Source organism: Canis lupus, chromosome 27, assembly GCF_003254725.2.
Source record: "Canis lupus dingo isolate Sandy chromosome 27, ASM325472v2, whole genome shotgun sequence".
NCBI lineage: Eukaryota > Metazoa > Chordata > Mammalia > Carnivora > Canidae > Canis > Canis lupus.
Genome location: NC_064269.1, coordinates 19,547,843 through 19,575,143, shown reverse-complemented (window position 1 = coordinate 19,575,143; position 27,301 = coordinate 19,547,843). Strand labels below are relative to the sequence as shown.

The following is a 27,301-nucleotide window of genomic DNA, read 5'->3' as shown; positions in this document are numbered from 1 at the left end:
TTGCTGCCTGTCTTGGAAGCTCTTTATCTCTCCTTCCATTTTGAATGAGAGCCTTGCTGGATAAAGTATTCTTGGTTGCATGTTCTTCTCATTTAGGACCCTGAATATATCCTGCCAGCCCTTTCTGGCCTGCCAGGTCTCTGTGGAGAGGTCTGCTGTTACCCTAATACTCCTCCCCATAAAAGTCAGGGATTTCTTGTCTCTTGCTGCTTTAAGGATCTTCTCCTTATCTTTGGAATTTGCAAGCTTCACAATTAAATGTCGAGGTGTTGAACGGTTTTTATTGATTTTAGGGGGGGATCTCTCTATTTCCTGGATCTGAATGCCTGTTTCCCTTCCCAGATTAGGAAAGTTTTCAGCTAGAATTTGTTCAAATACATATTCTGGCCCTCTGTCCCTTTCGGCGCCCTCGGGAACCCCAATTAAACGTAGGTTTTTCTTCCTCAGGCTGTCGTTTATTTCCCTTAATCTATCTTCATGGTCTTTTAATTGTTTGTCTCTCTTTTCCTCAGTTTCCCTCTTTGCTATCAACTTGTCTTCTAGGTCACTCACTCGTTCTTCCACCTCGTTAACCCTCGTCGTTAGGACTTCTAGTTTGGATTGCATCTCATTCAATTGATTTTTAATTTCTGCCTGATTAGCTCTAAATTCTGCAGTCATGAAGTCTCTTGAGTCCTTTATACTTTTTTCTAGAGCCACCAGTAGCTGTATAATAGTGCTTCTGAATTGGCTTTCTGACATTGAATTGTAATCCAGATTTTGTAACTCTGTGGGAGAGAGGACTGTTTCTGATTCTTTCTTTTGAGGTGAGGTTTTCCTTCTAGTCATTTTGCTCAGTGCAGAGTGGCCAAAAGCAAGTTGTATTGGGAAAAAGAGAAAAAGAGAGGAGAGAAAGAAGGAAGAAAAGAGAAAGAGAAAAAAAAGGGAAGAAAAAGAAAAAAAAACGAAAAAGAAAAAAAAAAGGAAGAAAAAGAGAAAGAAAAAGAAAGGAGAAAAAAAAGGGGGTGGGGGAAGGAAACAAATCAAAAAGCAAAACAAAACAAAAACAAAAACAAAAACAAACAAACAAAAAAGAACCACCGGGGAGTATCTTCTGATTCTGTGTACTTTAAGTCCCTTGGCTTCTCCTGGAAGTTGTCCGTCTAGCTGGTGTTCTGGGGGAGGGGCCTGTTGTGCTGATTTTCAGGTGTTAGCACTTGGGGGAGCTGCTGTGCCCCTGCCTGGTGCAGGGCTCGGTGGGGTTGTTTACCCCGTGAGGCCGCAGGAGGAACAGCCCCAGTGGCGGGGCAGCTCTGGAAACCTGGATTCAGCTCCGGCAGGAACTCCGTCTGCAGGGCCTGGAGGCTCCGGGGCGGGGCCGCTGATGTGCTCAGCTGGGGCAGGAGCGTCCTCGCTGTCCTGGGCCCTCCCGGCCTCTGCCTGTCCCGGGGGGAGGCGGGATCCTGGGCTGTGTCCCGGCGCCCTGTGCTACGGGGCCTGCGCTGGTGGATTCGAGCTCCCGGGCCGCGCAACCCCCTCCGCGGAGCTGCCGCCCGAGCCCCTCCGAGCTGCTCCTGGAACCGCGCAGCCCCCTCCGCACGGAGCCTCTTCCTCTGCCCGAGCCCCTCCGAGCTGCTCCCGGGGCCGCGCAGCCCCCTCCGCGGAGCCGCCGCCCGAGCCCCTTCAGCTGCTCCGGGTCCCGCCGGGTCCCGCCGTGCGCGCTGCAGCCCTTAGGGAGCTCGGCGCACTCTCCTGGGTGCGCAGTTGCTGTTACTGTCCCCGGGAGCCCGAGGGCATCCCCGCCCTCCTGGGTCCTGCTCCAAGTCCCTGCGAGCCCCTTTCCCCCGGGAAGGTCGGTGCAGCTCCTGCGTCTCCGGGACGGGGCTCTACTGTCCTGGGGACACTCGCCCCGGCCTCAGCCCGGCTCCTCGCGGGGCCCCTCCCCCTTGGAGGCCTTTGTTTCTTTACTTCTTTTTCCCCGTCTTCCTACCTTGATAGAAGCGCGAACTCTTCTCACTGTAGCATTCCAGCTGGTCTCTCTTTAAATCTCAGGCCGAATTCATAGATTTTCAGGATAATTTGAAGGTTTTCTAGGTAGTTTGGTGGAGACAGGTGATTTGGAGACCCTACTCTTCCGCCATCTTGCTCCTCCCCCCTTCACCAGTATTATTATTTTTCTCTGGAAGGTAAATAAAGAAGAGTGAGAAAGAGACTGCAGTATTTCTTTTTTCTTTCTTTCTTTTTTTTTTTTTTAAAGATTTTATTTATTTGAGAGATAGAGAGCATGAGCCTGGCAGGGGGAGGGGCAAAGGGAGAGGGAGAAGCAGACTACCCACTGAGCAGGGAGCCAGACATGGGGCTCTGGGGCTCAATTCCAGGACCCTAAGATTCCTACCTGACCAAAGGCAGATGCTTAACCGACACCCACCCAGTTGCCAGGAGATTGTAGTATTTCTTAAGTCTTATTCCCTTCTATCTAGTGTTTCCTCTGTCTCCTCTTTTAAAATGTGAGATGAGGTGATATACCTGCCCCCTAGCATTCATTGAGGATAGGATTTTGCCAGATTAGGAATATAATTCATTCAGTGACAATTTTGAGTTGACAATAGGATAACCATAAACAAATATTGCTTGGAAATTATTATTTGCTTGGAAATATATGACCCAACCCAGTGAGATGGTTAATTTTGGAAAATTTGGGCAGAACATTAAGATCACGAGAGTGAATCCAGTCTTTGGAGAGGATAGTGAGACAGGATCAGAGATCCATCTGAAGAATTTGGAGGAGGTAGAAGTAACTAGAGAGGTTAGAAAATAGGTAAGGGTTTGATGAGTGTAAGTGCTTTTCAATTTTTATTTCTTGTTTTCTGCTGGAATTGTAAATTTTCTGAATGAAGGCTGGGAAAGACAAAAACATAATTGATAGTACAGTTGAAAATTATATAAAGGAAATGGTTATTAGAATTACTAGTTGTTGAGATGTTTTCCTATCTGATCATTTATGAATAGAATATTTTTCAGGTAGTGAATATATATGTGTTATTTTCTTGTGATGATATTTTGCCATTGGCAGTAGTATTTATAGTTTAGCAATAATTTTGTAATTCAGCTTTACATGGCAAGTTTCAAAATTATTATTAACCCTAATAATAGTTGAGTACTTAAGAGAGAGGAGTGTAGCAATATAATTTGTTTTAAGATGTGGGCCTTCACGCTCATGCCTTAATGCTAACAACTTGATGCTCATGCTCGTGCTAACAACTTAATACTCATGCCTTAATTCTAACAACTTGATCCTCTACTACTCAAGTTCCACCATGTTTTTCTTCGAGAAATAAGTGCTGCTCAGTTGAAGGTGCTAGAGAGTTAAAAGTAGGTAAAAGAGATGCCTGGTTGGCTCAGTTGGTAAGCATCTGTCTTTGGCTCCGCTCATAATCTCATGGTCCTGGGATTGGGTCCCGAGTTGGGCTTCCTGCTCAGCAGGGAATCTGTTTCTCCTTCTTCCTCTGTGCCTTTCTCCACTCATGCTCTGTATCTCTCTCTCTCTCAAATAAATAAATAAAACTTTAACAAACAAAAGGAACAGGTAAAAGAAATAGTTCCTGCAGTATCTCAGAAGAGCTTATAGAAAACTAGGTAAAGAAATAATTTTCTCGAATAGATAAGCCTGAGATTCTGATCTTGTATATTTAGACTCTTCAAATTAGTAGAGTCTTAGTGGCTTTTCATCCATTGCTTCTAGAAAACATGGCATGAAACTGAATCAAATGGAAAAATATTGGGAGTATGAGGATGTTGTTAAGGCAGTAGATTTTTGGATGGGATAGAGATTGAATTAAGTGCTAAGGGAATGTTAACTAGTAGGACACTTTGGGATGATTGAATAATCTGGATGATCTCTGGAGATCATACTTTTTGAAGTCCCTTCCCTAAGTGTTTTTTTTCTTAGATTTTTTTTCATTTTGTTTCATTTTTAGCAACTTTGGTGTTTGAGATACACTTTTACATTTTGTATAAATACTTGTAATAAATGTTAATACATAAATGTTATAAAGGAGACTAATATGAAAAATTTTAATTTTTTCACTGGCAAAATACAAATTTAAAACATTTAAGACTTTGTTTATAGTTGTGTTAAAAATAAAAACTTTCCGTGGGTTTTTTTTTCCTGAATATTTTGATAGAAAGGGTAGATGGTTGGCTCATTATGTCATGATGTTTTTTAATACTATCATTAAAGAAATTATTTATATGTGCCGACAGTTTAAAGTTGTAAACACTTGCTGTGAAACACAGCCATCCCTGCCCTTCTTTTTTAGCCTCTACGTTTCTTGTTTTCTAGAAGCAAGATGTTTAGCACATATAGTTGATTTTTTTAGTGTTTATCAGTGTATCCCTAAACATGTTTGTTATCACTGCTTCTTGATTTTTCACTTTCATATCCATTGACTTTCCAATATGGAAGATGAAGCTTTAGCTGTCTTTCACCACCCCCTCTATCACCCATACCATATACTTCTTTCTCTTACCATTCTAATATGGTTTTATTATAATTTTGGTGCAGGAGTTATTCATCACTATTGCTATGTAAATAGTATTTGCAGCTAAAAAATCTAGTAATGCAATAATGAATAGTTTTCCTGTCTAACAGAAAGTCTGGGTGTCTCAGTGGTTGACAGTCTGCCTTCGACTCAGGTCGTGATCATGGGGTTCCAGGATCGAGTCCGCGTCAGGCTTCCTGCATGGAGCCTGCTTCTCCCTCTGCCTGTGTGTGTCTCTGCCTCTTTCTCTCTGTCTCTCTATCTCTCTGTGTCTGTGTCTCTCATGAGTAAATAAATAAATAAAATCTTTTAAAAAAGTTTTCCTATCTAACATATTATTTTCTCTCTGTTTTCATTTGGCTAATGTTATTTATTTATTTATTTATTTATGGGGAGGGGCTAATGTTTTAATCACTAATTCAACTCTGAATTTCCCCCCAGTTTAACATTATTCATGATGTGGCAAAATAGTGAGGTAGTCTATTAATTTGATTTGTTTGAATGCTTCTCCCAGGAGCTTTCTGATCTGTGCTAATTTAGGTGGATTGTTCTCTATTCTTCCTATACAAATAGCTTGGAAACTCACTTTACCATTATTCTGGGAGAATTCCCTTTGCTTTTCACTTTAGTTAGATCACCTATTTTCTAATCCCTTCTTCCTTGTGTCTTACTCTCTTGGTTTACCCCATAACTTTTTTTTTCTTTGTATTTATTTATTTGAGAGAGAGAGAGAGTGCGGAAGTGTGTGTGTTGGAGGGGGGGCAGAGGGAGAGGGAGAGAGAAACAAGCAGACTCTGTGCTGAGTACAGAGCCTGATGGGAGGCTTGATCTCATGACCCTGAGATCACGATCTGACCTGAAATTGAGTTGGATGCCTATCTGACTGGGCCTTGCAGGTACCTCTCCATAATTTTTTTTTTTTAAAGATTTTATTTATTCATGAGAAACACAGAAAGAGAGGCAGAGACATAGGCAGAGGGAGAAGCAGGCTCCCTGCAGGGAGCTGGATGTGGGACTTGATCCCAGGACCCTGAGATCATGACCTGAGCCAAAGGCAGATGCTCAACCAGTGAGTCATCCAGGTGCCCCCGCTCAATGACTTTTTAAAAAAGATTGGGAAATAAATTTTTTGGGGATTTTGCAGTTTGAATATGACTTTAGTCTTCCCACAAATTAATTATTTGTTGATTTGGCTAGCTATAGAGTTCTATGTGCTAATTATTTTCCCTTACAATTTTAAAAGCATTGTTCCATTGTTCTTCACCTTCTAGTGGTGGTTTTGTTAAGTCTAATATCATTGTATTCTTTATCCTTTGTATAAAATCTGTTTTATCTCTCTGGGAGCTTGTAGGATCTTCTTTTTGTCTCTACTGTGCTTCAGTGTGGTTTTGTTCTTCTGCTCTGCTGTCTTGGATACTTGACAGACCATTAAATATGGAAATCATATTCTTTAGATTTAGAAAATTTTCTTGAATTATTTTGTTGATGATCTTCCCTTTTGTTTTCTCTGTTTTGTCTTTCTAGAATTCCTGATTATTAGATATTGCATATTTGGGACTAGATCTTTTAATTTTCTTCTGTTTTTACTCTGACTTTCCATTTCCTTTTCTTTTATACTCTTCTTTTTAAAGGAAATTTCCCCAGCTTTATTACCCACCCTGCAAATTTTCATTTCTGTAATCATTTTCATTTTCATTTTCATTTTCAAGGCCTTAGTCTTGGTGCATACCCCTATTTCTACTCCCCCCACCCCAAGAAAAAAATTAGGGCTTCCTGTTCTTATTTCATGGATGTACTATATTCTGTTGTTGACTCTGAAAGTAGTAGTTACAGTTTTTATTTTTTTGAAAATTTTCTTGTGGAGTCTATTTTTTCCACATTTTTTCCTCTTATTTTGGCCTGATCTCTTGTTTCTTATGTTAGATATTTCCTTCATGTCTTTTATTGTCTTTGGCCATCTGCTTCCTTATAAAAGTGAAGCACTAATAAAGTAGAAATATTAGTACAATACTTAGAATGTGCCAGACCCTGCTATAAGTACTTCATCTATTTTAACTTATTTAATCTTCATAAAGATTTTAGTTGCTAGTTACCATATTATTATCAGTAGTAGTAGTATTACTATCCCTATTTGACAGGTGAGGAAAATGATGTATATACAGTGTTTAAGTAATCTGGCCAATGTAACAGTTAAGTGGCAGAACTAGAATTTGAATCTAGGCTCCCTGACTCAATAGTCTTCTTTTAGCCATTATACTATTCGTCCTCTTATTGAAATCAGGAGCAAATCAGAAAGTCTGTGCATGTGGATAGGGTGATCAAAGTAGTGTTACCTGAGTAAGTGACTGACTGATTTTTTTGGTGGAGTCTCTCATGGGGTACTTTTTCATGGGTTGATTTGATTCACCAAAGAAGAATATCCTAATCTGATGACTAGAGGCTGAAACCTAGCTGGTGGCAGTTTGGTTGTCAAGTGATCAAAGAGGTTTGGGAGATTAGGTCTTAATATTTAATACAACTTTTAGTCCAACTGTCTCAGTGTCTTCTAATCTGGAGACCCTTAGCTTTACCCTGTCCAGGGAAAAACCCTTCAGTCTTCTGCTGTGATGAAGAACTGTACATTGTCCTCTTGTGCAGATTCTGGAAGGGGGTCTTGGGATATACATCTGTCACTCTTTTTTTTTGAGAGTCACCTTTATCCAATTTGCCATGCATTCCTAGCCTTTTTTGGATTCTTTGATGTAATTGTGATTGATTTTTATTTTTCCGGTTGATAGTTTTAGATTCATCTTCCTTGTATTTGCTTTCAAATTTTTTTTTGCAGTTTTCTCATTTCACATTCTTTTTGATCCTGTGTTTATGTAGAAGCAAACAATAAAAATAAATCTTTGCTGTTTTTTAGGAAAAAACTTTTCAGAAAAGTCTTTAATAAAATGCATGTTCTTAATGTGCCATTTAAAATTCTCTGTTAGGTCTGTTGAAATAGATCTCAAATATCTCCCACCTGAAGCATTTCATGATGCTCCAATCAGATATATCACCATCTAAAAGTCTTTCCTCCCACCTTGGACATTTTTTCTTCTTTCTTAAGGCTGCCTTATAGCTCATATTCTTAAAATTTGCATGGTTTTCTTACACTCTTCCCTTCTCACCTCCCCAGACCGTAATTCCTTGAGGATCTGGAGTGCTCTCTTCTATAGAGTAGCTTCATAAAAATTTGTTACTGTAAGTGTTGTATATATGTTTTTCTTATAAAATATTAGCAATATTTTAAATACTGAGAATAATTAAGGAGGGATTTAATACAGTAGTGCAACAGAAGAGATCAAATTCAGATATAATAAAGTCTGAGAATTGTTAAACTAGAAACTGTGAAATCTTTCATGTAGATACCTAATCATAAGAATCATACATCTTTCCTCCTACCATGACACAAAATGATGAACTACATGATCTGCTAATTTTTTAGCCAGGCTTGTGACTCGATAACTTACATGACAGGTATATCTGGTGTTGCTGTATTGTATTTGGAGTTTAATGGGGTATAATATTAAGTGTTAGAAATATTCTAAAAAATTTTTATATGCATTTTAGGTAATATAATGTTTTAAATGTGCTACAGTAACTAAATCTATAAGGGAGACCACACTTATATTTTCTTTTAAAAACTGATTTTTATCTTTTGTATTTATTGAAGTTGATTTCTACAAATGAATGCTGTTAATTTAACTTTCTCCTGCTCTTTGTATGTTCAGAAGGAAACAAACTATACTAGGATTTGAAACGAAAATATTTGGAAAATTGTTAACTTTAAAATAATATTTCCCTGATTATATATTTTAAGAAACTCAAGACATTTATCTTTTAAAATATGTTAGTATTTCTTTGAAAATAGAGGAAAACTGTCATCTTTTTAATATATAAATGTTGCTGGTATATAGAAAACATTAATGACATTGATGTATTCTTTTGTAGAGTTAAGTAAGCACTTCGGGGGCACCTGGGTGACTCAGTGGTTGAGCATCTGTCTTTGGCTCAGGTGGTGATCGTAGAGTCCTGGGATTGAGTCCTGCATTGGGCTCCCCACAGGAAGCCTGCTTCCCCCTCTGCCTATGTCTCTGCCTTTCTCTCTGTGTCTGTCATGAATAAATAAATAAAATCTTAAAAAAAATTAAATAAATCAGTACTTAGGAAAGTGATGGTGTTTGGTTCATTAACACAGGCAAACAAGCTGACATGATTGTTAAACATGGCTATTTGTTTTTGTTTTCAAGTTTTCTGGCACCTCACGAATATTTTATTGGGATGTGATCTACAAAAACATGTAGAAGCATTACTCTAGACATTCTATTTTTTTTGAAACTGTATTATTTGGATACAGTGCTGTAGAAGCTAAAAATAGTTTTTAATTGTCTCCTGAGATTCATGAAATACATGTGGAAAACACAGACTTAGTGTTTATAGTTTGACTTGGTTAATTCTCAGTATCCATATCACTCTTATTTCATAATTTCTTCATGAAAAATATAATCACATACAGATTTCTGTTTGCTTGCAACACAGAATTAATGTGAATTCCATTTCAAACTAACCACCATCAAAAGTTTCTGAAAGTCTGGTTTATATTTTTTAAGTGTTGTATGTGGATAACTTGCTTAGCTTTGATTTTTTTTGAGAAATACATCTTTTCAAACATTTTCATCAAACTATTAAATTGTAGGTAATGGTGACAACAGTGGTATCTCATTTTGGTTAATGTCCTTCCTTTTTATATGTACCTTCTGTCTACATATATTCCTTTTAGTGTCATTACCTACTGAGTTTCTGTAAAAATAAATTTTCTTTGTTTATTAAAACAAAACAATCCTTGAGAATGTGTTTCACTATTTTTATTTGACAAGTTTTTGAATTTTATTTTTGAAGGCATTAATATGAATTTCATTGACAGGGAAAGGCCTCACTATAGATGACTACTGCTTTGTCACTGCTTTGTCTAAGGCAGAGTGCCTTAGAAAATGCTTTAGGATTATTGCTTAACATGGTTTAATTTGTTTAGCTGTTTTTTAAGAAGTTGGAGAAGATTGTTTTCCTGTAACCAAGTTCATCTTGTATTAGTGAGTCAAGGAAACTATAATTAATAATTTGGATACATTCATTCACTTTTGAAAGATAAAAAAAGAAATCAGTTATTATTGACTTCAGTGTTATTTGTGGCTACTGTTTCACAACTCATTGTGAATTTATTTTTTTGTTTAAATGTAAACCATCTATTACTTTTACTTTCCCAGGTTTTTTTTTTTTTTTTTTAAATAGTTTGTTAGATAAAAGCTTTTTCTTTTTCTTCTTTTTAGAGTCCAGGTAATGGTTTTGTCCTTCCATTTTTATGAGAACCATTAAGGATAAAATAAAGCATGTATTCTTACTGCTTGTCTCCTACATAGTTTAACTGTAAAGAGAGGAATTCAGGATATTCACTTGTGTTTTTCTCTTCCCTGGTCTCCCATGAATACATGACTTGATTTATCTTGATCAGCCTAGTAACTTGCTCCACATTTTTCCAAAAGTGCAAAGCAGTTTCAGCTAAAAATACACATATCAAAATGCTCCAGAAGTTGTGGCCACAGCTCAAAAATGCTGATCAATTTTGAAAATCTAAATCAACCTCGGCCATGAAACCGAGGGAAGAACCTTTGTGGTAGGGGACAGATTTCCAAAAATTCACCACAGTCCTGTTCTTAGTGGAGTTTGTGCTGATGTTGCCAGACAACTGAGGAATAGATGCAAAAAGCAGGAAGCATTATTGAATTGAGCCCTAGCGCCAATTTGGGAAAAGCAAATTAAAATGTAAAAGAATATTTTTTCCACTCCTGGCATCTTAACACAAAATGGCAAAATACATGGTTGCTGAAAAAGTCACAGAAATTGCTAATTTTGCCCGAATGGCTAATTTTGCCAAAAAAACACCAGTCTTTTTGCATTAAAAAATGCATACCAATATAGTTAGAAAAAGTAGATTTTTTTTTAACCTAAATGAAATAGTTTTAATTTTACAAGTCAAAATGTACATTTAAGTCAGGAAAATGTTTTGACATAAATGTGCGTGTGGGCTTCTTTCAATGTGTTCTGGTATTTTTCAGGTGCACTTGAAGAATGGATGATGATGATTTTGGTGGTTTTGAGGTATGTGCAATTACTTACCTTATCTTGCTTATGTAATTGCTTTAACTTTGTGGGGTTATAATGGAGTATACTATTTTGAAGATGTATTATTTATCATTGGTATTCATGATCATTTTTGATCATTTTTAATGTAACACTGGAATAAAAAATGAAATCAAGGAAAATTGTATCCCTTTGAAAGGTAAAGCTAATTATTATTGAACCTATGGTTGTGCCCACAGAATGTTTTAAATTGAGGTAATTAAATGCTACTAGTGGAAGCATTAGAGATGTTTTAAGAATTGTCAACTGATGATTTTGCTGGGATACATGTCTATTAGGAAATACTTGTGGGATGAAGGATGAGTATTGCAAATCTGTCATATATTTTCATGTTTATACCTGTAATGAGTTGATTTAGTGTATTAACTTCATAGCATCTTGGTGGCTTAAAGAGCTAATTAGTATGTTTGTGTTGTTAGATTATTCTCTCAGGTTTAAGTTGCTTGCTTTGTAAGTGGAAATTGTTAGCTGAAGAAGCCCTGTCTTTTCCTTAATCCTTTTCAGTGTGTGTTCATTTTATTGAAATATTTTGTAACCCAGTTATTTTTATGGAGCCAGTATAGTCTTGCAGGAAAATCTCTGGATTAGGAGTCAGGATGCCTGAGCTCAAGTCCTGGAATTACCAAATGAGCTCTGTGATTTTTTTTTTTCTTTTTTAATAAAACTTTTACCTAGTTTGGGATTTGGTAAAAAAAAGGATTGCTTATTAAAAATAAGGAGTTTAATTAATGATATTAATAGGAGAAACAAGATATTAAGTATATATTCAGTATTCTGAATATCATGAAAGAATGGTGTGAGGTTTTTCAGATTAGGATCATTTTCTTGTCCATTGATCTACAATATCTGTCAATATGGACATAACTGTTTTGTGCATTTCATCTAAAACTGGTTTTTGTGTAGCACATTTGTATGTTTTTTGCATTTTCTTAAATGTTTTGATTTTGTTGGGTGATTAAATCTTCTGTTACTGAAATGTAGCATTTAAAATTTTGTTAAAATTCATTGATTTAGAGGATAATACATGTTTTAGTTTATTGTTTACAAGGTGTCAGTTATTTGAAGATTAAAACTTAATACAGTCTTCCTTTACTTAAACCATGGTTGGTTTATTATATCAGAAAAAAATAGAGTGGGTAGTTTTCCTCAGAGTAAAATTTTACTTCAGTGTTATAGTCAATGGATCTATTCCTTTCAGTATTACATATTTACAGTGTTAACCAATTATTCCAGTTTAATTGGTTATTAGGTTTCTTTTTTACATCTGGTTGTAGAAATATGGAAGCTGTCCATCCTTGATTGTATAAACCATGTTCATTTTTCATAGTTTATAGATAATAGTTACGATATTCTTAATAGTTACGATATTCTTCATCACTTAGCTTGTGTGGCAGATGCCTCAGTTGACTTCTTTTTGGTTGACAACTCGGTACAGAATCCAAATTGAAATTCTGGTTCTTTTTCTTAGTAATGATTTTGCTGTGATCTAGACAATTAAGAGACAGAGAAAACTCTTACCCACAAACTCAACATTCAGTAATTGTCCCTTACTTTTAAAATTATTTAGTGGGAAGGCTTGTTAATTTAGAACACCAGTTTTAGGAATTCTCTGAATGTTGAATGCTAGTAAGCCCACCTGGTAGATTATTGAAGAATATAGATGAATCCTATTTCCTTAAATTGATCTCTATTAGGTCTTGGGCTAATTAATGAAAAATATATATTTAGAGTACTTAGATATAAAAAAGTTTGCAAGTGAAAATGTGACTAGAATATACAAAAGAAAATTTTCATTTGCAGTTGATATATTTTAGTTAGGAAGGGAGATTTTTATTTAAAAATAATAGAGCTTGCATACTGGGGGGTAGTGAATAGTGGTTGGGGTGCTAACTATGAAGACTGAAAAGCAATTGAGTATTTGGAGGGAATTTGAAAATGTGTGATATATCACAGAATATGCTTGTGGGACTGGAAGGCTTGATTGCTTAAATAGCATTTTTACTTTTTATCTAAAAAGTAAAATAAATTTGCCTTTTTTTCTAGGCTGCAGAGATTTTTGATGGTGGAAATGGTGAAACCCAAACTACATCTCCTGCCATTCCTTGGGCTGCTTTTCCTACAGGTGACTACTATGCAGTAACTTGAATTTTTTTTTTCTTATTTAACACTTTGCCTTTTCTTTGAAAGCCTCATTTTACTTTTTTACTTGGCCTTCTTTGATCTGAAAAATGGAATGACCCAGATTTAATTTAGGTTTTTTTTCATAACAGATTATAAATTGCATAACAAATTCCTCAGTGTGGCTTGAGGCATGATTCCAAAAATGATATCATGAACATTACATGAAATTAAAGTATAATTTACATTTCCTAATTCATCTTAGTTTTAGGAAAATGAAATACCAAATAATATTTTTAGGCTGTTTAGTTGGTTAATTAAAAAGACTCCTTTTTCTTAGGTTCTAAAAATATTCTAAAGTAATTTAACATCTTTACCAGTGTTTAAATTTAGAATTTTTTTTTCCTCCAGGAAAGTCATTCAGAAAATATTAAACATCAAAATTTAGCTGTCTAAGAAGTTGAATGCAAAAATAAATTCCATTATCAGAGATATTTTATAGGAGACCTAATATTCAACATTAATATAATTCATGTATAAATATTTTGAATTTTGTAGACTTTTTATTCTGCCAAATCATTGTAAAGTTAGAAGTAGAAGATGAAAGTATCCTTTAACAGCTCTGCTTAGTCTTAGATTATTAGAGTTATTCATCCTGCAAATATTTTTCCAGTGCTTATTATGCATTAGGTGCTATGGGAATGTATCCTTTACTTCAAGGGAAGATAGGGCAGACACATACATACTTGTAATATGAAGCAGATTTGTGATTTGGGAAGAATGATGATTTCATCATCCATTCATTTAGCAAATGTTTATTTCATGCCTGGTATGAGTCAAGTACTATCCTTGAAGCTGGGTGTATGTTATTGATCTAGGCTTTGAAGGATGTTAATGATTTCAGTAGACAGAGATGGGAGAATGGGAAGAGATTTTGAAGGGAGAAAAAGAAATGAAAGAAAGATGTAAATGTGGGAAAGAGGATGACATAATTAGGATGTTCATTCTTGTTTAAGGAATTTATGTATGTGGTTTCCTTTGCCTGGAATTTCTCACCTTGTTTCCCACCGCTACTCTCTCCCGCTCTCTTATTATACTAACTGCTATTTGTTTTATGTGCTGCTTTTTGCTTTAATATGTCTTTTTCTGGGAAGCCTTCCCAGAGAACCCTCCCTTGTCTCTCTGCATCTATCTTCTGACTGCATTTTAGGCTGTAAATTTTGTGGGATTAGGCAGTATATCTATCTCTTTGTCTCCTTGTTATGTCTTAAATGCCGAGCATAGTGCATAGCTTATAGTTAGTTCTCAGTAAGTATTTATACTTACTGAATAATAATTAGTAAGAAAGAATAATTAAAGAAAAAAAAGAATGAAGGGAGCCTGGATGGCTCAGTTAACTGTCGTCTGACTCTTGGTTTCAGCTCAGGTCCTGATCTCATGGGTTGTGAGATCAGCCCAGCTTCTGGCTCCGCACTCAGCAGGTAGTCTGCTTGAGATTCTCTCTCTTGACCCTTCTCCCACTTGTAAACACACGTGCTGGCTCTCTCTCTCTGTCTCTCTCTCAAACAAATAAATCTTTTTAAAAAAGAAGGAATAACTGAATGAAAGACAACTAGGGTGGCAAGGAAAATTAATAGGAAGGTTGGAATAATGATATTTATATGATGGTTTAGGGTTTTCGATTGTAAAGTGGATAGGGCAGTTACAGTATTATCTATTGTACAGTTGACAAAAATGATGGGTTATGAAAGTTTTGGAGTTTGATACAGATAAATATGTTTAGGAATAAAATCTAGTCTTTCAGATTATATTTTAGGTCTTTTTTAAGTTAACTGGGGTTTTTTTGGGGAAAAAAAAAACATTAGCCGGCTGTCTGGCTGCCTGTATGTAAAGGTTAGGGAGGAGTCATAATTGATTTTTGAGGTTTCAAGCCTTGATTCTGAAGGAGTGGTATTACCTTGAACAGAAATAGAGGATTTTAGAAAGTTGGTTTGAGACAGCATAAGCCTAATGAATTTATCTTAGACTTATATATTTAAGGTACCTACAGTTCAGGAGAAGGATTAAGGCTAGAGTTCGTGGTTTGGGAGTTTTCTCATAGATGGGACAGTTGTAGTTGTAGGAGATTACTGGGGGAAACAGTATGTAAAGAGAATAGAGTTAAGTAGATAAATTTGGATGTCTGTAATTAGGGAACAAGAGGAAGAGAAAGACACAGGAAGATTGAGCGATAAAGAGAGTATGGGGTAGGCATCAGGAGTAGAACATTTCAAAGAAGGTATGGTCGCTGGTGTCAATGGCTGTATGTAAGAGAGGTTAGTGAGATTGCAGTCAGAAATGGCTTTTAAGGAAAAGGTTTCAGTAGATTGGAAGTTGAAGCCAAATTGTACTTCTTTACTTTGTGTGAAAGCAAAAACAGAATCTGTTTTCCTATAAGTATCATATCAGTGTATTAAAGAATTGTATATTGTGGACAGATTATCTAATTCCTGTTCTCCAAGAGTAAAGATTATATGTCATATATATGTATATATATTTGAAGGTCAAGCCCTCAAAACCTAATTAGAATTAAAGGACAGCTCCTTTAGTGTGCATGTATGTACACACAGACAGCACACCCAGTTACTCCCTCACTTTTAAAAAATCAGACCTGATGAAAGTACTTTTCCTGAATTTCCTCAGCAACTTGCGGAAGTAGAGATAAACTCATCTGGCCAAGAGCTGAAGTTAAGACATGGTAGATGTTGGCTCAGCCAAGTAGTCTTTCTCTTTTGTTGAAAATTCTCTTCCTCTGCTTACTGCAGAAGTCCGCACTAATGCAGGTATCCAGAAGCTCTTTAGAATAGAGTGATCTGAACCTAATTAGTGTAACAATATAATCATTTTTTTTAAAGATTTTATCTGTTTATTCATAGAGACACAGAGCGAGAGAGGCAGAGACACAGGCAGAGAGAGAAGCAGGCTTCATGCAGGGAGCCGGACGCACGCGGCACTGGATCCTGGGTTCCCAGGATCACGCCTTGGGCCGAAGGTGGCGCTAAACCACTGAGCCACCAGGGCTGCCCAATGTAATCATTTCCACACTAAAGTTCGGAGAAAATAGGAAGCTTTAAGAGATCTAAAGTACATTCTTTTCAGTTTAAGAAAAGACTAATATTCTCCTTTTGTCTGGTTTTCCATCTACACCCTAACAGTTTGTGATCTATATGAAAAATATTTTTAAAAGAGATGATTATTAACGAAGTTTTACCACAGCTTAAAATTCTAGAAGATTACTCAGAAATATTTGGTTTAAGATTTTAAAGTACATGGGGGAGAATAGAAGTTTTCATTTTTGGGTTTAGGATAAAAGATTTTAAGTAAAGAATGTAGAAGGCTTAGTGTGGCTTAATGATCATCTTGCTACAGGGCTGACAGTTGGAGGATGATTTCATAATAGCAGCTGGGATAATTAATTTATCTTATAAACAATGTCCGTTTGTAGCCTACAATACTGTTAATGAATGGGGTTGAGCATGCATCTCCGTGTAATATTAGCATCATTTACATAGTGGGGCTTTTTAGCATGCTAGTTTCTGTGCAGAGCTGATGATGATATTAAAAAGTTGCCAGTCAGAATAAATGAAATGCACATGTTGGTTCTGTATATAAGCTATTATCTGTAAGCCCACATCTCATCAGTGTATGGCATCTAACTTATAAAATATATCTCCACACTTCCATCATCATCATGGCAGTTGGAGAATATAAGCAAGAGACGAGTGACTATAAAGTTATCAATTTATTTTTACTCCTGCCTTTACTTTTAGTAAAAATGTGGTAATTATTATTTTATCTTAGTGAAAGATACTCAGTGAGAACAATTGCCTTTATCGGGCATTTTCTGTTTCATAGCCTTTCCTTCTAGTTTACCTTTCACGGTTATTGTTTTTGAAGCCTGTGGGCAAATTATGATCCACATTTTGTTCTTGATGATGTCTGTTCTATCACTTTGCTATTGCTCTGATTGTAGTACTTTCCTTTATCTCCTATCTGCTAGAGTCTCATTTTTCTTTCAAAACAGGGCATAGAGCATTCTGAATCCATGTCTCATAACTGCTGAATCCGTGTCTCATGACTGCTCTTTCTTTTGAACTGTATCTTTTTTTGTTTTGCATCATTTGCTTGGCACTTTGGCTAATATTTTAAATTGTAGTAAAATAACATATACAATTTACCATATTAATCATTTTAAAGTATATAGTTCAGTATTATTAAGTATATTCACATTGGTGTGCAACCAATCTCCAATCTCTTGAATACAAGAACATTTTCATCTTGTATAGGTGAACCTCTATAGCTATTAAAAAATAACTACCTATATACCCTTCCCTGCCCCAGCCCCTGGCAGCTACCATTCCACTTTCTGTCTGTTCTAGACAACTCATATAAGTAGAATCATACAGTATTTGTCTTTTAGGACTGGCTTATTTCACTCAGCTTAATGTCCACAGGTTTCATCCATTTTGTAGCATGTGTCAGAATGTCTTTCCTTTTTAAGCCTGAATAACATTCCACTGTATGTACAAACCACATTTTTTATTCATTAATCCATCAGTGGACACTTGAGTTGCTTCCTTTGACTATTGTAAATAATGCTGCTATAAACATGGGTGTACTAATTTATATTTTTCAAAATATTTTATCAGTATGACTGCTGTCTCTACATGTTTACTTTAGTCTAAACCTTCTTGGGTAGAGATTGTGTTTTAAACTCTTGTGCATCCTAAGTACTTAGTATAACATGGTGCCTTGTTAATGAACAGTACTCAGTAATTATTTCTTAATGATTAGTAGAACAGATTTGTTTTCAAAAGTAACTCTTTTTAAAAGATGTTTTTATTTTAATTTGTTAGCATACAGTGTTTATTAGTTTCAAGTGGACAATATCGTGATTCAATAACAGTAACTCTTTAATTATTTTTAATTCTTTGGAGGTAATTAAATAGTCTTTCAGTCACAAGGTAGAGGAAGGTAAACCTAAACTTGCCTTAAAAACTGTAGTAATCTTAGGGGAGCCTGGGTGGCTCAGTCAGTTAAATGTCTGCCTTTGGCTCAGGTCATGATCTCAAGATCCTGGGATCAAGCCCTACATCAGGCTCCCTGCTTAGTGGGGAGTCCACTTCTCCCTTTCCCTCTCCAGCTCCCTCTGCTTGTGCTCTCTCTCTGTAAAATAAATAAATAAAATCTTAAGAAAAAAAGTATAGTAATCTTGGAAATCTTAGATAATTATTCAAACATGGCAAAGAAACTATACTCCAGGCTTCAGTTAACTTTCCTGGTCACTCCCAATACAGACAAATGATCTGGAAATAATGATTAACAAGAGTAGTCACAGATTTGCAGAAAGATAGAACAGCTGTATTAATTACTCTTTTTTTCCCCCCTGATTTCTTACCTGGTCCTATTGTGTGTCAGCAGGTAACAGTAGAGGACAGTAGAGGTTAGACTAAATTTTAGTTAAAAAATATTAGAGTCTAGAAGCAATGATGGTAATATCCAGTTCTTTTACTTATTTTTCTTATTTATTTTTGTAAAGGAAAATCACTCCAGATTTTGCATACATATAATATCAGAAAGTTTTGACTTAACTAATCATAGAACTGTACTTTTTATTTTTTTATTTTTTTATTTTATTTTTATTTTTTTTATTTATTTATGATAGTCACAGAGAGAGATTGAGAGGCAGAGACACAGGCAGAGGGAGAAGCAGGCTCCATGCACCGGAGCCCGATGTGGGATTCGATCCCGGATCTCCAGGATCGCGCCCTGGGCCAAAGGCAGGCGCCAAACCGCTGCGCCACCCAGGGATCCCAGAACTGTACTTTTTAGAAAGAGAATTTTTTTCTTTTGCTAAGGCTAAGAGATCTTTTGATTTTTTTGAAATCATTCTCAACATTTTTATGAGACTGGTAATGTTCTCCTTTTTAGTAAGCTACATTTTCAAAGTGAATGTTTATCATCTGAGATACATATATATATGTATACACACACACTGATAAATGCATATATATGTATCAGAATATAGACATATATACATAGATGGATATTCTGATTTCTTCTCTTTTCCTCATTTTTATCTTGTAGTGCAATTTGTCCTCTCTACTGTATCCTCTTGAAGGAAGGACTTTCTCTACTTGACCTTATATATTTTAAGAACATTGGACTTCTAGTCTTTGTTTTGGGTTCAGTATGTGTTTTTTCTTTTTTTTTTAAAGATTTTATTTATTTATTCATAAGAGACACAGACAGAAAGGCAGAGACATAGGCAGTTGTGGGACTTTTTCCCAGAACCCCAGAATCCCCACCTGAGCCAAAGGCAGACGCTGAACCATTGAGCCACCCAGGTGCTCCTCAGTATGTTTTTTTATTGCTTTCTGGTTGTACCAGACCCCGAGTTTCAGAATCCATGGGATTTATTTAATTTCTTTTTTTTTTCTTAAGATTTTATTTGTTTATTCATGAGAGACACAGAGAGAGAGAGAGAGGAGCAGAGACACAGGCAGAGGGAGAAGCAGGCTCCATGCAGGGAGCTGGATGCGGGACTCGATCCTGAGTTCCCAGGATCACACCCTGAGCCAAAGGCAGGTGCCAAACTGCTGAGCCACCCAGGGATCCCCAATTTAATTCTTTAGATTTGTTGTTGTTGTTCATTTATTCACTAATTCACTCATTTATCAAATGTTTGAAAGTATACCATGTATCAGATACTAAGTGGCATGTGCTATGGACCTTATTCCATTTTCAGTGATGCATATGAAAATCGTCATCTCAAATGACTGAATGTTTCATAAAATGCATTGTTAATATTGGTAAATGCTTTTATCAATAACTTTAGCATCAAATATTTGATAGAGGTTTCATGAAAAGAACATTAGGTCAGAAAGTGTTGTCACGTTGCCATTGTGTACAATGTGGGTGGTGCTGTTTTAGAGGCAAATGACTATTCGCTTTTTACTTTTTGACTGTATAAATATAAATTGTGTAGAAGGCGAGGTGGGAGGCGAAACCTTGAATACTGTCCTTTCCAATATGTTTCTAGGTTACTTGTAGCACTGCACAGAACCACATTAGAATGCATTGACCATCAAAGAGAAAAGCAAGTGGTCTAGATAGATACTTTAATCCAAATTAGCTCCTTCAAAACAGCTTATATAGAGGGCAAACTAAACTGTCTGTCACAAGCCGACCCTTTAGAAGGAATAATGGGAATTGGACCAGCAGATGTTGAACCAAATAACTTAGATGTGGTTCACTTTGCATCTGGAGCTATTTGCATACAAAGCCAACAGGAAAGTTCAAACATTTTTCTCAAGACATTGGCAGAGAGAAACCTGGAAGACAGATGCCTTTTTGATTTCATGGTTCAGTTTTTCCATTCTCCATTCTCCTGGCCAGGAAAACCTAGGACAACAAATCGGTCATTTTATTAATATCCCATTACTCTTCTTGCTAACCCTGTTTTTCCAGTAGAATCTGTGTTACACATCTACAAGAGCTCAGAACCTGAGTCCACACATTTTTGTTTGAGAAAAAATTGTGATTTTTTTTTTTGAGATTAATCTGTAGTTTGCACATAGGCATAGTAAACATTAACTGAATTCATTGGTCTGATATATATTTTAGGTAAAATTTGAAGATGACTTATATTCACATACTTGAAATATAATAGATAGTTGGATAATGTTTAAAAACTTCCCATCCCTTTAACTTTGCATCCACATTAGACATTTTTGCCAGGACATAAGCTGAATTTCCATTGTAGTATAATAATTTTGTAATATCTTTATACACATTGTTTGAATGAATGATTGCTAGATAGCTTCCCCTTGCTACTTTCTGTATTTTTTTCTTAACTCCCAGGTTATTAACTCACTTTCTTTTATTCTGGAGCCAGTTTTTATAAATGGTAACTGAGAGATAGCATCTATGAAGCTGTGAGTTATTATTGTATATGTAATATTAGTTTTCATGTGGGTTTTCAGTAATTTATGGCAGTTCCTGTCTTCACTAATGCATATAATAGTGAATATATCAGTGATAATTTGTTATGACTTTGAAGATTGGGTTTATAGCGTGGTTAGAGTCAAATAACTGATTGGGGACTGAGAAGTACCAGCTGTGTAACTTCTCTGAAACTCAATTATTTAATCTATAAATTGAACAACTAGGTGGTATCTAAGTGTTCTTCCAGATTTTGAGTTCCAAGTTTATTTTTTGATTTTTTTCTGTAATATGAGTAGCTTCTACTAGGTGATTCATGGTGCCTGGTTTTAACTGCATAGTCCAAGTGATACAGTACTAATCTAATAAATTATATGTACCCTATAAATAGCTATAAACCTAGAACAAAACTATTAATATGAAGTACTATAATACTTAAGAGAAACTTTTTTTTGTTATATATATTAATTACTATCAGTTACTATTTAAACCGATTCTTGTAACGTTTTATGGTACAGTCTTTATGTGTTCTAATTCTGAATTTACTTTTTAAAAAGGCTGGTTTGATTTTTAGGATGTTATAGAGTACATTACAATTTTTTAAAATAGAGCTTTGTAGGGATTTTCTTGTATTATTGAAAAATGAACGTTTGGCAGTGAATCATTTTTCTATAAGATGAAGATAGTACTCTGACTCTTTTTCATCATAATCCTGTATTAGCCAAAAAAAAGTTTTAAGCTCTATTTGGCTCAATAACAGGAGTCATTGCTTAGTGCTCTTTTACCAATTTATAAATTTCTATTTAGCTGTCCTTATGAATTATGTTTCTTTGGTCTCGGAAAATACACTCTTTATTGTTTTTGACAGGTCAGGCACATACACATGTGTAGGATAAAGGCATGAAAGAAGTGGGAAATGATATTAAAATTATACAGTCGGGATCCCTGGGTGGCGCAGCGGTTTAGCGCCTGCCTTTGGCCCAGGGCGCGATCCTGGAGACCCGGGATCGAATCCCACGTCGGGCTCCCGGTGCATGGAGCCTGCTTCTCCCTCTGCCTGTGTCTCTGCCTCTCTCTCTCTCTCTCTCTCTCTCTATCATAAATAAATAAATCTTAAAAAAAAAAAAAAAAAAAATAAAATTATACAGTGAAAATTTCTTTTCTATCCTGATCCTGTAATCCCACTCTCCTTGTAATCCCCATATAACTTGTTTTACATTTTGTTTTGTAGCCCTCCAGATACTGTACAGATGAACAAAAACATGAATGTGTCCTCTTCTTTTTACACAGATGACCCGTGTATTGTATATACATACTAGCACCTTTTGCTTTTTTTCCCCCACAGTAACTTGGAGATCTTTCCATAGGAGTCCTTAAAGATCTTCCTAATTCATTTTAGTGGTTGCACAGTACTCTTTTGCATAGATGTACCAGTATTCATGTAACTAGTTATTTTCCTCCCAGTTTCTTGCTGTTGTAAACAGCCCTACAGTAAATATTTTTTTTTTTCTCCTGGACTTTTTTCCATTGTCTTTGTGATTTTTCTTGTTTAATGTTTTAGTGAGATTTTTTATTTTTTATAGAAGTATCCATTTATTGAGATGTTTGGAAGCTTGATTCTCATGCTATACTGTGTTTCCATATTTAAGATTGTGTCTGGAGAGAGAGACACAAATTCAGGAAAAGGGATGCAGTGAATATTCTTTTATGTATTTTCAAGAAAGCTATTTTAATGTAGATGATAATTCATATTGTTTCTGTGATTTAATGGGAAAGCTATTTAAAATTAACACATAGTTTACTACTAGTATAATTATTGAGCATACTTGTTCTCTAAATAATGTCAAGTTTTATATTTATATGGTTACATATGAGTAAACATTGGCCTTGTTGAAGGTGATGGTAATTTTCTAGTACATTGAAAATGAAATCTCTAGCTGACCATGGACAAACTAATGGTAGCATGGTAGGTTGAAATGCTCTTTAGTTGTCACCTTATCTTTTTATGCGTAAAGTAATATTTATTGGAACATTGTCTATAATAACTCCAAATTAGAAACAACCCAAATGCCAATCAAAAGTAGAAGGCTTAATATTTTGGGGGTATATTTATATAATAGAACACTTATACATCTGGGAAATTAATAAATTTCAGACATAACAACATAGAGGAATGTCATATATACTGCCCGTATATATCTTTAAGGGATCAGTAAGAGGTCTCAGTTGACAAAATTTTCTATCATTTCTGATTCTAGTTCTGGATTGTGTGAAGTCTACAGCATCAGCCTCCTTTTGGAATCTGTAATTCTTGTTCTTCATGAGAACAGAGGCTCCATGTTTTGACTAGACAGCTGGGGCTAAGTCTGATTCAGAGTGAGCACCATGTATGAATCTTCTGAAAGGGAACAGTCATCACCCTGTTCACTCGGTTAGGATGGCATGGGGTAGGGAACAGGGAGTAGACCTTAGATGTGAGGGCTGTGGATGAATAGTGTAATGAGAGACTAGGATATATTACGGTTTGACCTAAAGTCTCTGGTATGGGGATGAGAGGCCAAGACCAGACCTGAAGCTAATAGAACTGCCTGTGTCACTCCTCCTCTCCTTCTTTCCCTTCACCCCTGAGATTCTTGTTTTGGATTCCTGGGCTTATTAGCTGTAGCTGGAAACAATACATTCTTCTACTTTAGGAAGTCTCAAGTGGCCAGACAGATGGGGCTTGCAAGAATATGAAACCAACAGAACAGCAGAACCAGCATAATCAAAGTCTCTGACTGATCTACACGGTGCACATTTGGTTTGATATCTCTGGAGTGGTATCTCTAATGAACTCTGTTACCGCTAATGAGGATTCAATTTAATTAATTAATTAATTAATTAATTAATTTTAAAGATTTTATTCATGAGAGACAGAGAGAGAGAGAGAGAGAGAGAGGCAGAGACACAGGCAGAGGGAGAAGCAGGCTCCATGCAAGGAGCCTGACGTGGGACTCGATCCTGGGTCTCCAGGATCCAGCCCTGGGCTGAAGGCGGTGCTAAACTGCTGAGCCATCTGGGCTGCCTGGTAATGAGGATTTTAAATCAGCTTGTACCTTGTGCTCAGTCATGTTGAGTTTTCTGGCCCTTCTTTCTTTGTTTTGAAGGTTGGGTATTTGATTTCCTCAGTGTCTCTAACTCGTGGTGCTATTCTTTTCTACAGACACTACTTTCCTGGTGTTTCCTCTTTGGGAAGTACCATCATTTCATGAGATTTTGAGTCTTATGATTCTTCTCTGCTCCTGTTTCCTTCTTGGGGTTCTCTGTTCCATGACCCATCTGTCAGCCAATTCTGTAGTTTCCAAGTTTTGTCAAATATGGGGATCTTTTCACTTCTGTGTATTTTCCTTGTTCCTACCCCAGTCAAAGCCACCAGTCATGTCTTTTCTAGGTGACTTCAGCAGCTTTTTCCCTGCAACCACTTTCACTCCCTTCCCTCCTTTAAGTGACACCCAGAGGGTAAGGGTACAGTGAATACTCAGCAAGTGTTGGTTATTGTGGAATTTCATTTTAAAGTTTAGAAGTGTTTGAGATTTTTTTCATTTCTTTGTGGATTCCTGAATATCAAAGTATAAAACATTTGACTAAAACTTTGGAGGTTATAATTTTGACTATATGGTATTCCTCTGAATATTTTGTTGTAATCTCTACATTGAGTACTAAAAGTTGTACTTATTATTAAGATATTCTCCTGAATAAATCATGTAAATTAATTGCAGTTATAAAATCCTGCATAATTTGGTTATTTCTGTTGTGTCTAATCAAAGTCTTTATTAATCCCACCGAGTTCTGTAATTAATTTGCATTATTCTCTTGGTTTGTAGCAGTATGTATTAAAATTTTTATTTACTATTAAAGCATTGCTTAGGTGAAGACAAAATCATTTTTAATAATTTCACTGAAAAAAAATTTTTTTAAAAGATTTTATTTATTCACGAGAGACACACATCGAGAGAGAGAGAGAGAGAGAGAGAGAGGCAGAGACACAGGTAGAGGGAGAAGCAGGCTCCATGCAGGGAGCCCGACGCGGGACTAGATTCCAGGTCTCCAGGATCACACCCTGGGCTGAAGGTGGTGCTAAACCGCTTTAAAATAAATAAATAAATAAATAAATAAATAACGCTTTCAAATAAATAAATAAATAAATAAATAAATAAATAAATAAATAAATAAAATAAAAAAATAAAAGATCTTTTGATGTTTGCTTTCTTAAATGTGATAAAGGCTAGTTTTATTGTGGACCTCCTTAGATGGATTGTTTTGGGTAATGGACCTTTAATAATGGCCAACTAATTTTACAATAAACAACACAGAGACTGCTTAAAGTAGTTAGAAATTGAAACAGAGAGATTAGGGCTATTACTTCAGCACTGTGAATAAATAATGAAAGTTTTACTTAATCTTAGTCCTATAGAAATTTGACCATAGAAATTTTGACCATAGAAAGTCAGATCAATATTACTACTTTGATCATTTTGTATCTGTCACGTCTAATGTCAGAATAAAGGAAAGTGGCTAAGAGATGATTTAGCTAACTTGACAAATTTTATTTCAATTTGGCTGACATAAGAGAGGTGATAATATGCTGTAATCAAATGTTACTTACAGTTTCGTTATTAAGAAACACTTTAGCCAGTAAATCATTTTTCTTTTTCAGCCATTCCCTTAACGTTGTTGTGAACATGCAGTGATTAAAACATAAGGATTTTTTTTTTTTTTTAAGATTTAGAGAGAGAGAGAATACATGCATGTGCCAGCTTGGAGTTGGAGGGATGGGGGGGAGGAGAGAAACTCAAGCGGACTCCAAGCTGAGGCTGGAGCCCAGTGCAAGGAGATCCCAGGACCTTGAGATCATGACCTGAACCAGAACTAAGAGTTGGATCCTTCACCGACTGAGCCACCAAGTGGCCCTGTGAGGGAATTTTTTCTAGTAGAATTAGTTGTTCATTTTCTAGTAAGTAAACACTTATTGAATTTATCAAATCTGTTAGGTTCCTAAGGGAGCAATAAAGTATTTTAAATCCTTGGTCATATGATCTAAAAACACACCTACTTTCCTTTGGTGGTACGTTTGATAGAATTTGTAAATTTTATTTCTCCTGAATTGTTAAAGATGGACAAGCTTCTCATTATTTTTAGTTCTGTTTGAAGTTAAAGGATAAGACTATTTCCTTTCTACATTCTTTTCATTCATTTCCCCCCCTTATTCAATAAGTATCTATTGTGTGCCAAGTAGAGGAGAAAGAGTGGAAAACAAACAAAATAGACAATGCTAGGACTTCATTAAATTAACGTTTGTTAAATGGAGTACAGATGACTTAGAGTTCAACAGCAGATGACAAAAGAATTGGAATAGAGAAATTTTTTACTCACAAGTCTTGGAAGAAGATCAGGGCCTGCCTCCAGGGGCCACACGGGAAGATGAAGGCAGAATGCAGAGAGATATCATGATAGGGTCTGGGGGCACATGTCTTTATTAGAGTCTGTGGGTGGACTGCTCTTGAATTTTGGAGCTAAGCCTGGATTGGTCACTTTAAACCAAAAAAGCAGGATTGTGGTAAAGTTCCATGGGGATCTTATCTAAGGAGCACACAAGAGAAAGCCTTGAGAAAGAGGACAGACTATTGACCGTAGGGGAGGTTGGAGAAATCATATGAGCAACTTACATTTGCTTGTGATTCTGTGGCCTGTTATCTAGGGAGTACACTTGTCTATGAGGGCTAGTGTCAGTTTAAGGTCCCTATAGGGCACTTCAGCAAACAAAATGGATGTCTGGGCAGCAATATCAGGGAGTAATTTAGCTAAATTCTCAACTTGCACTGGATATCTGCCTTCCTGAATCTTACAAGCTAGCAAGGTCACAAAAATTGAACAATTACAGAATACATAATATAAATAAGTAATTATAAATAATTATAGTTATGTGTATATAATTATTATAATTATAATGTAGATAAATAATTACAACTGGAATATTTTTGAGGATAGATACAAGGTGCTAGAATAGTGGGAGCAGAGAGCACTGCCTTATAGCTGGGAAGGATATCAGACCACTGCCTAAGTCTAAATAGGGGCCAATGGGGCAAGGGCTATAGTGTTAGGGAGGTAAGGCTTACCTCAAACCTGAAAGCTTTGCAGCAGAGAAGAGGGAAATGGAAAGAACATCTTGTTGTTTTTTTAGAGAGAGAGCACACTTGCATGAGCTGGAGGCAGAGAGGTTAGGGAGGGGCAGAAGGAGAGAAAGAATCTAAGCAGCCTTCATACTCAGCCAGGAGCCTGACATGGGGCTGGAGCTCCAACCTTGAGATCGTGACCTGAGCCCCAATCAGGAGTTGAAGGCGTAAAGACTGAGCCACCCAGGCACCTCATCTTGCTGTTTTAAGTGTTAGCTTATGGCAGTGTCAACAGTTTTAATTTTA

At 36.2% G+C, this 27,301-nt stretch overlaps 1 protein-coding gene across 7 annotated transcripts in view; it reads left to right on the top strand.

Annotated features, from left to right (window-relative positions):
* The window catches only part of CCDC91 (coiled-coil domain containing 91), a 332,348-nt gene that overhangs the window by 70,742 nt on the left and 234,305 nt on the right, over positions 1 to 27,301 (top strand). For 6 of the 7 annotated variants that reach the window (XR_003140462.3, XR_007406415.1, XR_007406414.1 and 3 more), the window contains exons 2-3: positions 10,658 to 10,700; positions 12,786 to 12,864. Coding sequence is in view for 3 of the 7 variants with exons in the window: in XM_049102557.1 (XP_048958514.1) it covers positions 10,671 to 10,700; positions 12,786 to 12,864 (109 nt within the window). In the remaining 4 variants the exon portion in view is untranslated. Of the gene's footprint in view, positions 1 to 10,657; positions 10,701 to 12,785; positions 12,865 to 27,301 lie in introns of those variants that run through there. The other variant, XM_035707418.2, reaches the window with a different exon arrangement.